Here is a 12,912-nt window from a genome sequence, read left to right as displayed (position 1 = left end):
TTACCGGAGCTAAGACAAAGTAAGATATCAAAATAATCCAAGTAAAGAGCTCAGCAATGAGCAATGATTAAAGTTAAAGTAGTTACTGATTAGTTTATAAATATACTGCTGTGAGCGTCGGGGAGGGGGATCTGTGGATGGCACTGTAGGGGGATCTGTGGATGGCAGTGCCATCCACAGATCCCCCTACAGGGCCATCCACAGATCCCCCCTCCCCTAAACAGTGCCATCCACAGATCTCCCCCCTAAACAGTGCCATCCACAGATCCCCCCCTAAACAGTGCCATCCACAGATCCCCCCTAAACAGTGCCATCCACAGATCCCCCCTCCCCTAAACAGTCCCATCATGGCACTGTTTAGGGGAGGGGGGATCTGTGGATGGCACTGTTTAGGGGGGATCTGTGGATGGCACTGTTTAGGGGGGATCTGTGGATGGCACTGTTTAGGGGGGATCTGTGGATGGCACTGTTTAGGGGGAGATCTGTGGATGGCACTGTTTAGGGGGGAGATCTGTGGATGGCTCCCTGTATTTAATGCAGAGTGTGTGTGTATATAATGCAGACACTCTGCATTAAATACAGGGAGTCAGAGTCAGACTCCCATCAATCTGAGTCACCCTCTTGCAGATGTGTGTATATAATGTAGAGTGTGTGCATTATATACACATACACTCTGCATTATAGCTGCATTTCCCACCCTAGTCTTATACTCGAGTCAATAATTTTTCCCATTTTTTGGGGGTAAAATTAGGGGCCTCGGCTTATATTCGGGTCGGCTTATACTCGAGTATATACGGTAATAAAATCTATAAATATAAAATGAACAGCAGGTGGCCAAAGATAGTAAAAAATCCCCAAAAATTCTTTAAATATATAAATGCTAAAAAAAAACAAGGTCAGAGCAGGTAGGTCCACTAAATAATGGTAAAGGAGAGATGGTCACCGAGGATCAGGAAAAGGCAGAGCTACGAAATGTTTTTTTTTTAGCTCTGTTATATACAAAAGAAAAGAAAGGAGCTGATATCAGTGGTGCCAGTGCTATTAATACATCCAGTAACAGTGCAGTTTCTAGGTAAAATTTCTCTCAGGGCGAGTGTCAAAAAAACTCCCCCCCCCCCCTCAAAACTGCTCGATGAAATAAGTGTCTCCCCATTGTAAAAAATGTGTCACCACATTGCACGGACGGTCACAGTGACGCACCCAGTGACCCACTGTCCCACAGTCTCAGGCTCTCACTCACAGCAGGCTTCTTTCTCAGCACTGCTCCGGGCGGGCGGTAACAGGCAGGCAGTGCGGGCGGCGGTGCTCACCTCACTACTGTACGTCACGTGGCGTGTGACGTACAGTGAGTGAGCGCCGCCGCCCGCACTGCCTGCCTGTGGGGGGACATTATTTTTAATAAGGATCACTATGGACATTATTTAGAATGGAGGCTGCTGTGGGTGTCATTATAACTGTATAATGTCTGATAGGCCTAGTCCTGAGTTATATTACCCTGCCCTGTATAATAATGTACTCTGATACCCCTTAGTTATATTACCCCAGCGGAGTAATATAACTAAGGGGTATCAGGGATGGGTACATTATTATACAGGGCATGGGCAGGGCAATATAACTCAGCTCAGGACTAGGCCTATCAGACATTATAGTTATAATGTCACCCACAGCAGCCTTCATTCTAAATAATGTCCATAGTGATCCTTATTAAACTTAATGTCCCCCACAGTGACAGTGGCCCCCATTTTCATGTCTCCCACAGTGGCCCCCCCATTGTAATTAATGCCCCCCCATTGTAATTAATGTCCCCCCATTGTAGTTAATGCCCCCCCCCATTGTAATTAATGCCCCCCCCCAGACCATCACTCACCTCACAGCAGGCATCAGCACTGCTCAGGGGCTCAGGGCGGGCGGTAACAGGCAGGCAGTGCGGCGCTCACTCACTCACTGTACGTCACACGCCTGCGCCGCCTAGTGGGAGGAGCAGGCGCGTGACGTCAGTAAGTGCCACCCGCACTGTCTAAAGAGTGAGAGGACTCGGGCCGGCACTCGGGCGCAGGTCAGGCGAGATGTCAGAGGGAGGGAGGCAGGGCGCACGGCAGAGAAACGACAAGAGGGCGCCCTGCTGGCGCCCCCCTTCTGACAGCTCCCCGGGTGGCCGCCCGTCCCGCCCGCCCCTAGAAACGGCACTGTCCAGTAATATACTAAATTGGTTAACTGTAGATATGGTGCAAGCTAAGCTAAATAAGGTAAATTTGAACAAAGCTCTGAGTCCAGACGGATTACCAAGTGACTGGAACAAGACAAATGTGGTGCCCATATTAAAAAAGGGGCTCTAAAGGTGCATTTACACCAATAGTTAATCTGACCAATTTCTGTTCAATTAGACCAATAGTTGTGTGTATAGCAAAAGATCTGTGTGTGTAATTGGCCATCAGAAAATCTATCAGATGATCTGTTGGTGTAATACAGCCCTAACCAGATTTGTTTCTATGAGGAGGTGAGTCGAAGCCTGGACAGAGGGGCAGCTAAGGATGTAATGTTCTTGGATTTTGCATAGGCATTTGATACTGTCCATGACAGACATTTAATAGGTAAAATAAGGTCTATAGGCTTGGAAGGTATAGTTTGTAATTGGAGTGAAAACTGTCTGGAGGACTGTGTCCAGAGAGTGGTGGTCAATGGCTCCTATTCTGAATGGTCCCAGGTTATAAGTGGAGTACCCCAAGGTTTAGTGCTGGGCCCTTTATTATTTAATTTATTTATGAATTATATTGAGGATCAGATTAATAGCACTGTTTCTAATTTTGCAGAGAACACTATGCTATGTAGTACTGTGCAGTCTATGGTAGATGTCCATAAACTACAAGCTGATTTGGACACTGAATGTTTGGGCATACACTTTGCAAATGTGATTTAAGGTGGATAAATGTAAAGTTATGCATCTGGGTACAAATAATTTACGTGCATCATATGTACTTGGTGGGGGGGGGGGTAACAATGGCATAGTTACTTGTAGAGAAGGATTTGGGTCTACTTGTAGATCATAGATTAAATAACAGCATACAATGTCAATTAGCTGCTTCTAGGGCTACCAGGAAATTGTCATGTATTAAACAAGATATGGAATTGCGGGACATGGATATAATATTTATAAAGCTTTGGTGCTGCCTCATTTGGAATATGCAGTTCAGTTCTGTGCACCAGTCCACAGAAAGGACGCTCTGCAGCTGGAAAAAGTACAGAGGAGAGCGACTAAACTGAAAAGGGGCATAGAGGGTCTTAGTTATAAAGAAACATTTTTAATCAATTACATTTATTTAGTCTTGAGAAGAGGCATCTAATTGGGAACATTATGAACTCATACAAATATATAAATGACCTGTACAAAAATTTGGTGAAAAGCTGTTCCATGTAAAATCCCCTCAACAGACAAGGAGGCTATGGCTCCATCTGGAGAAGAAAAGGTTCAGTCTCTAGAAGGTGACAAGGCTTCTTTAGTGTAAGAACTGTGAATATGTGTAATACTCAACTCAGGAGGTGGTCACAGCATGAACAGTGGACAATGTTAAAAAGGCTTAGATGAATTATTAAAATTAAATAACATTAATGCTTATTTAAATGTGTAGAAGTCGGGTCCACACTCCTCTTTACAAAAAATAGCATCCCCCCCCATCCCTTAGTTGAACTTGATGGATGTCTTTTTTCAATTGTACTATGTAACTACGTAAGTTCTGTGTCAAAACTTTTTTCTTTAGATATCATGGAATTCATTTATATTAATTTATTTTCAGTATAATGTTATTGTGTTTAGCTTTGCTATTTGCACCAAGGAAATAATCTTGGGGAGCATGTATTGTATGAATTGTTCACTATGGCGTTACTAACAGTAAATATCCTGTTTCTTTTTAGATTGCCCACAGAAGTGGATCCATTGACAGTGTTTGCCTCTCTTTCTCCGGAGGGTCTACTTATAATTGAAGCACCACTGGTCCCTTCCTACAATCAGCAAGGAGATGATACTTACACCTATGAGCTTCCTCTTGACCCCCAGGAAGTTAATGCCTCATAATCTAAGCCAAAAGAAAGCCTCCTCTGGAGAATCTCACTTGAATTCCACACAAAGCTGCATTAGTGACCCAGAAGAGTACGTTGTATCCAGTATGTTGTGATTTCTGTATAATTAAGCCTTATTAGAACCTACTCTAGACATATAATATTTCCGGAACCGGGTCTTTGCCATCTCTTGGATGCAGTGACAGCTGAGCGGGTACATGTTCAATACTTATTTTAGATCATGACGTGTAACATTTTCATTGCTGTTTAGTCAAGAGTTGCCTGACAAGGATGACCTACAAATAAAAATGCAAATATACCATTCTTTTTACCATATGTAATTTGTAATTTTACCATATGTAATTTATTAGATTCTATCTGTATGATGCAGTCAGCATCGGATATGTTTCTTGACCTTAATTGTTCCATGAAAGTAAAACACATTTTATAGAACAGTAGCTGCCAGTGTTGGACATCACATACAGTATAGAGTTCTAGATATCTCATTCTATTTGAAGCAATACCTATATATCCAGTTTACATGAGTCACAAGTCACTAATGATTACACTACATAATATGTCATTACAAGATGCTCTAGACTCCTAATTCATGAAAACAGTAGACCAACATGCAATTCTGATTCATATTCTTAAGGTCTTACATGTTCTTAGATTTGTGTCAGTTTGTATTCCTTACTAGAGATCACAAAAGCTGAGCTTTTTCCATTGTGCACTGTGGGAGAAAAAATACAATTGGCTTGGGGTGTGATGTAACTCTAGGTTTGTATGTATATTGGAAAATATAGATGGTGTTTTTCATTTGATTGTCTTGCAAAAATCATGCGTATTAAATGTTTCTAAACAAGTTTGGTGTGTATGCATTTTTTTACTTATTTGTATTCATATGAGCACGCAATACTCATGATTAAAACAGATGGGGTCTGGGACACCAAGGCGTCTAGTAAAGGAAAAATACACTGCAATTCAGAAGTATTCCAGTTTATTGTCTAAGTCATCGCAGGTTGAAGTCCCCTAGGAGAAAAAAAAAGAAAAAGGTTTTTGAAATTTATAAGTTATCATGTAAATCATGTAAAACGTATACATATTTATTATCGCTCCATTCATAAACGTCCAACGTATTAAAATATTATGTTGTCTAACCTGCATGGTGAATGGCTGAAGAAAATAAAGAAAAGGCCAGAAATCACATTTTTGGTCACCTCAGCTCCCAAATATTTGGAACAAAAAATGATCAAAAAGACATATGTACCCCAACATGATACAAATTAAACGTACAGCTCACCTGCAAAAAACAAACCCCCATCCAGTTCAAATGGAAAAATAAAAAGTTATGGGTGTCAGAATATGACAACACATGGCAAATTTAAAAAATAATGTTTTACCATCACATTATGCACTGCTCATTTCCATGGTTATGACCACCCTGCAATCCTGCATCGGTGGCTGTCCTTGCACACTATAGGAAAAGCACTAGCCTACTTGTACTCCCACGATCCCTGCCACCAGAGAGGTAGATGCTTTTTCCTATGGTGTACAAGCATGACCACCACTGATGGATTTCAGGGTGGTCATAACCATGGAAACAAGCAGTTTATAATGTGATGGAAAAATTAATAAGCCAGCAAAGGAAGCAATATGGATAATAACGATACATTAATTTATTTATTAATGACATCGAGGACGGGATTAATAGCACCATTTCTATTTTTGCAGATGACACTAAGCTATGTAGTGCTGTGCAGTCTATGGAAGATGTCCATAAAATACAAGCTGATTTGAACACTCTGAGTGATTGGGCATCAACTTCGCAAATGAGGTTCAATGTGGATAAATGTAAAGTTACTCATCTTGGTAGTAATAATCTCTGTGCTTCATATGTCCTAGGGGATGTAACACTGGTAGAGTGACTTATAGCAAGGATTTGGGTGTCCGTGTAGATGGTAGATCAAATAACAGCATACAATGTCATGTTCACAGAGTACCACCAATTCTAAAATGTAGCCTTTATTCTATTTTTTAAAACAACCCCACAAAAACAAATAAACAAATAAGCAAAACAAATAATAATAGATACGGTTGGGACACGGTGGCCCTGAGTCCTCCAAGGTTCTGGAGGGGACTGTTCTTCAGGTAGGGTTATAGCAATCGATTTGGGACCTTTCCTTAATGCTTACCCTATGCTCTGATAATCCCTGCCTAAAGAACGGAATGGCCGCCCAGATAGGCGCAATCCCGTATTCAGGAACCTCCTGTACGCCCTAGGATTGCCCTGAAGACCGGTGACACAGGCAACACCTTGATGGTATGCCCAATGTTTATATGATGTGGCCTATTCTAGATACATAAAATAATACATGCTCAGTACACACAGTTGTTATTCTAGATATTTAAATTAATAAATGCTGAGTACACAATGTCGTTCTAATAATTTCTACAATGTTCAGATGTGCTATAGAAAATGTAACTATCATCCAGTGGATGCCAAGTACACTGTTTGCCAGTATAGATTTTGTACTATGGGTACCTAAGCCATTACAGTTGAAGACACCACGCTTTTCGCCCACAATAATAATTTGGGCTCCTCAGGGCACACCTAGTACAGTGTCCTAATAGGCATCATGTATAGAGAAAAATTTGTTATCTCACTAATGACAATACTGGATTATCATTTACAGAAAACAATTATAACAATAAGCCATATATCTAGCCCGACTTATGGACCCTGAGACGCCCCTCAACATCCATGTTAATGCATGAGGTTCATACAATATCAATCAGCTGCTTCTAAGGCTACCAGGAAATTGTCATGCATTAAACGAGGCATGGACTCGCGGGGCAGGGATGTAATACTACCACTTTACAAAGCGTTGGTGTGGCCTCATCTGGAACATGCAATTCAGTTCTGGGCACCAGTCCATAGAAAGGATGCCCTGGGGCTGTAAAAAGGAGAGCGACTAAACTGATAAGGGGCATGAAGGGGCATGGAGGGTCTAAGTTATGAAGAAAGATTAAAATAATTAAATTTATTTTGTCTTGAGAAGAGACGTCTAAGGGGGGACATGATTAACCTATATATCTATATATATTTAAATATATGTATATATTATCTGGTGGCCAAATTACTTTGATACGTTGGTGATATAGTGTTCATAAATATAATAATTTGTATAACTTTTTTATATAAAATATTCTTTCATTTAATGCCCCCTTTGATCATTGGTGGTAACAGTGGGAATAAACAGCTGGCCAATTAGGAAAATACTTACCACACAGGAGGATCCGGTGACGTCACAGCACTCTCCTCCTTCTTCTCTGCGATGCCGACTGTCTTCTCTTCCGGGAGCACTGTGACATATTTGGCGCAGGCGCAGTGAGGAAGCCGGCAGCCGGCAAGTGTCCTTCCCTCACTGCGCCTGCGCCGTATACTGAATGGGATGGTGCACGCGTCAGATTTCCCCAGGACACAGGGCCGACAGGAGGAGGTGAACGCCTCTTGGCCCTGTCAATCAAGGATGGCAGGGTGCGACATGAGGTGGGAGAATGGAGCCTCTAGGAGCAGGAGCAATGCCCCCCTGTTCCTAGAGGCTAATTTGCATATAATAAAACATAAAATTGCACAAAAACGGGGGAATACCTAAGAAAAAGAATAACACTGTTAGATTCAGCTGACATTTGCACATGTATAATGTCAGCCTGTTTAATAGGGATAATTGTGGTGACAGAAACCCTTTAAGTGAGACAACCTCTTTAATATAAGTACACTGGCTTGCGCAAGGTGCTGGCAATTTTCAGGAAACTGTCCAATCATTTCAGCCATTCTTAAGTGGCGAGGAATGCTCTCCTTGACTTGCAGTAACAGAACGGCTACACCGCTTAATCTGCTTAATTTGCCAACTCGCTGGAATTCAACATTGCACATGCTCGAGCATCTGTATAAGCAGCGGAAAGCCATGAACGATTTAGTTATGCATCAGACAGCCTTAGCAGCAGTGGGGATGTGCTGCTTCAAGGTCAGGCAGTGACAACTCATCCAAGATGCCTGTAGGGTGCTGAAGCCCTTCGAAGAGGCCACAAAGTTTTGTGAGCAGGGGCCACTGCAACATGAACAATGTCATCCCTCTCATATTCATCTTAGAACAGACGATGAAGCAGGGGGATGGCAGCGGAAGAACAGCTAACGCATCTTGCTGTCTGTCCTGTAGGTGTTGGAGACCCACAAAGTGAATCTGCTATAGAGGAGGAGGATGAGGAGCTGCCACTGCAAAAGGAGGAGGAGTTGGAGGTGGAGGAGCAACAGGACGATGATGACAATGGCTAGGACACCCAATCATCTCAATGGGGGATGGAGCAGGAACGAACTGGCTCCTCGGGCATGTCTCCTCGGGCGCATCAAGCAGTCAGATGATTACTGGATAGCCATACTTTTAGACCCTTGCTATTAAAGAAAAATGGGGGAATGTTTTCCTCCTGCAGAAAGGGAGGCCAAATTACGTTATTACTAGGAAACACTGTGTATGCAGCTTTCCCGGCTTATGACGAGCAAATGCCTGCCTCCAGCATGTCTGAAAGGGAGTCTCCTCTCTGCCCCCCCCGCAGTGTCAACCCACTCCCGCCACCACAACCAGCAGAAGCTGCAACAGCAGTTTTTCAAGGTGCCACACTAGGCTGAGGCTTATTCAACAAGCTGACAGCTCCCGCCTCAACACCCAGATTCAGGCCTACCTAAAATCTGGTCAGTCTCTGGGACATACCCTGTTCCCTTACACCATTAATTTATGGGCAGGCAGAATGGAACAGTAGCCCAAACTGGCACAGCAGGCTCACTTTCTTCTTTCTTTCCCAGCCCAGCCTCTAGTGTCATCAGAGGGTTTTCTGTGCCGCAGGGGTAGTGGTGACACCCAAAGGGACAAAGTCATCCTCCGTCAGTGTCCAAAACAACTTTTTTCAAAATGTACCAAGCCTGGATTCGGGAGGATTTTCACACTCCTCTGGCTGAGGCTCATCAATCTGGCCTTGCTGACAGTGTCCCATCTTGCCCCAGTTGTGGCCTGCCTGCTTCCATCATGCCACCACCGCCATCATGCCCCTGCTGCAGCCTGCCAAACCTCATGTTGTGTACGGCTGCTGCCACGACATCATGCTGCTGCCTATCTGCCAACATGTACTGTATGGCTGCTGCAGCTGACGCTGCCTCAGCTGCTGCTGCTCCTCACTGCTAATCCCCTACAGCCACTACTATTATCGCAAAGCATCTGCCCCCACTACCAGTACCACCACTATTACCACTACTACACATACACAGCCAATCTACTGCCTTGTATGTTCCATGCTGTGCTGCTTCTTCTGCCGCTACTATTGCGGCCGCATGCCATATATCCGTACCCTTTCCACATCCACACTGCACTGCTCCCAAATAAAAAAGGAGAATTTTTTTAGGCTCATTCACAATAAGCCACTTTTTCTTCTGACAATCAACACCTGTGCGTGTCGTATGGACAGGCATACTGACCCTGTCAATGCATAATTTTTGGAAGCTTAGTACCCCAAGCCCCTTTTTTTTTATCCCATAATCTCATGCCAGCGTAACACATCCGGCACATGTGCCAGTACAGTGTGTTTTTAAACACGCTGTATGTTAATTTTCAGGACAACTGAAGCAACTTTGGTTCGGTCCGAATAGAATCAGGTCTGAACTGAACTTTTTTTTTAAATTCGGTGAACTTGAACCGAACTGAATCTTGAGTGGTTCGCTCATCTCTATGGACAACCATTTTAAACAAAGGTGAGTCTTTATTTGAAATCGACACAGTCACTGATATCCTAAGGGTAGATTTAGCAAACCTGTTATAAAGGAAAACAGGCTTAGTTGCCCATAGCAACCAATCAGGTTCCACCTTTCCCTTTTTCAGAACTCCTTTGGAAAATGAAAGGTGTAATCTGATTGGTTGCTATCAGCAACTAAGCCAGTTTTCCTTTACACCAGTTTGATAAATCTGGCCCCTAGTTTATACCGTCCTAGCAAATGTGCAACGTAAGTACAAAGATACAAGAAAAAAAAAATCTTAACTGAATATGTGTCCGAATGCAAAATAAATATCCAGAATAGATCTTCCATGGGATCAGCAAGCAGATGTTGTTTAGAATTTAGTTTATCAAAAGTAAGCAGGTAATAAAAATAGGAAGAATTTGCTTTTAGCACCAATAAAATACTCAATTTATTAGAGGAAAAAAGTTTGAAAATTCAAAGTAGGTCCAAAAATGAGTGAATACATTTTACTGTATATGAATTACCTCTAAAGTGACAAGGCAACAGAGGCTTCCTGGATCATATGCTACTAATTAATCTATTCATCAAGCACTGATCCAGAGTCCCATAATTCCCTTAGGTTACTGTTATCGACCTCAATACGGTTATCACCATAAGCCATGCAAAGCGCCACTGCCGTGCTTCATGAATAAGCTTACAAATTTTAGACAGTTTCTCAAAATCTGGTGTAAATAGACACACATTTTGTGCATGGCAGCACACCACATTTTTGCAACACAGAAATAAAAGATGCTTTTTGTTTGTCTTTAGATTCAAATAGTTGTGTGTGCTCATTGAAATCTTATCAAGGAGTGATAATGACTTCTTTCCCAATTATTTTACTCTTTATGGGAAAATGGCAATTATTCTGCGTGTTCATGCAGAGGTAATATATCAAGTTTTATGGTTTTCTATCTCCTTTACTACAGTTTTTTCGAGTGCCGAATTTTAAGGTGAATGCCTGAGGGTCATAACATGTAGGCTTTAGCTACAGCAGAAACTGAACCTACTGTTGTCTACAGACATTTTTCAAAAAGGTTTGTGTTCTATTCTATTCAATGTAACTCAGTTAATGGTGGTCCTGATTCACACAACAGTATTATTTCTCCATGTGGAAAACAGACTGCACACAGACACCTAATGGTTCAATTCACTTTCACAATGCACTATTCCATACGGACGTCCACATGGAATGACATATGTCCATTTCTTGCAGCTACGAGTTGAAAAAGTGTAGCAAGGGTTGTATAGTTTAAAAAACTATGGGGGTTGAAGGGAAATGTGACTCCATCTTGTCTTCTCTTACATGTACAGAATTGTTATAATATCTCACCCACGCACTTCACATCCCCCCGCTGTGAGTTAGGTTCACTTATCTGTCTCAAGACAGATTCTGGGAATATCCTAGAACTAGAACAAATGTTCTTGTCTCATTCAGGGTCATTCGGCACAACTGCGTACATTCTTATATGTGACGTATTACATACCATAAAAGGATGTGCTAAACTAAGAAAAGAAATACCAAACTCAGCCGTACCTCCAAAAAACAATAATGATTTATTAAAGACACACAGATTAAAACCATGAACATATGAGGCAATATCCCACTGAAGGGAGAAATTGACAAGCATAAAACAAGCATCATCCAAGGAGACCATGAATTATACAGTGCTAGAGTAAAAGAGAATGATCCATAGAACCAAAATGGTATACTTATCAAATAGCACAGTGGTAAAACAAGGAGAAAGTGAGCAGCCCTTCAGTGAGACATGCAGGAAAATCCTCACGCGTATCGCTAGTATCCAACTAGCTTCATCAGAGGTCCATATGAATCTGAAGTGGTGTCTCCAAGTTCTTATATTTACAATAATCAAATATAAATAGAGAAAGCTGTGGTCAAACATGTCTGGGCAATTTGAGGAAAGGAGGACCAGGTGGACACATCAAGGGGCGCCACCTGAATGCTCCCCGGTGCATGGTCTAGGCGCTGCGACATTTGCCGGTGAAGCCGTATGCGCCTGCGCAACATGGCGCCCAGACGGAAGCCAAAGCCACAATGCGTTCCATTAACCGGAAACGCACCCGGCTCCAGCGTCACATCCGGGCGACAGAGCGCGCAGCTCCGTCCTGTGGAACGCAGAGGACAGGGGGCCAAATGGAACGCAGGTTGAATATAGCAAACAGGTTGGATGACAATACATATAGTCATCCCATTTGATGTCTCAACAGCGCATGTTTATTTCAGGACAGTACCTTCATAAGTTATGAGCAATGATATAGTGAGCCATGATAAACCAATATTCAAAATAATATTACAAAAATACAATAAACAAAGTATTGACAGCCGTGATCAAAATGACACCGACAATAATTCATTAGTGTATATATAAATATAATAAATAAAATAATTACATAGTGAACCAATATGGACAGATATTCAAAAAAATATACAATAAACAAGGCATTAACGACCGTGATCAAAATAACGCGGACAATAATTCATTAATGTGTATATAGGTATAATAAATATAATAAATAAAATAATTCATTTAATAAATACATAAAATACAGTATAATTATGAATAAAAATTCAGAAATCTAAATGAAATAAACAAAATAAATTAAACAAGGCATAAATTGTGATAAATACAACATACCGTGATCCATAATAAGCCCATAGGTCAGACAATTTATTTATACATGCCTAAACACACGTATTTCATACACTGAGTATATCTTGCACAACCCGCTTTAAGGCCCCAGAGCCTGAGTAAAGGGGTTATTGTACAAAATTGGAGAAGTAAATGTAAACAATTATATCAATAAATAATTAAATATATCCATAAACACCCATCCCCAAGCTCAAAGCCTCGACAGCCCACCAGACGGGGGACCATGCACCGGGGAGTAGAGGACCAACCACGCAGGCGCAAAAAAATAGGAAAAGAATAAATACACATACATGTACATATTATATAAATATAAATTAATAATAGATAGAAAGAATAAATAAAAAAAAAAAAAAAATACTA

At 41.7% G+C, this 12,912-nt stretch overlaps 1 protein-coding gene across 1 annotated transcript in view; it reads left to right on the top strand.

Annotated features, from left to right (window-relative positions):
• The window catches only part of HSPB8 (heat shock protein family B (small) member 8), an 84,361-nt gene extending 79,442 nt beyond the window's left edge, over positions 1-4,919 (top strand). Inside the window, exon 3 of the mRNA XM_040416016.1 lies at positions 3,910-4,919. Within this exon, the coding sequence (XP_040271950.1) occupies positions 3,910-4,069 (160 nt within the window). The 3' untranslated portion in view covers positions 4,070-4,919. The remainder of the gene's footprint in view (positions 1-3,909) is intronic.
• The last annotated feature ends 7,993 nt before the right edge of the window (positions 4,920-12,912 follow it).

Source organism: Bufo bufo, chromosome 2, assembly GCF_905171765.1.
Source record: "Bufo bufo chromosome 2, aBufBuf1.1, whole genome shotgun sequence".
Lineage (NCBI taxonomy): Eukaryota > Metazoa > Chordata > Amphibia > Anura > Bufonidae > Bufo > Bufo bufo.
Note: the sequence above shows the minus strand (reverse complement) of the source record. Positions and strands in the feature narration are given on the sequence as shown.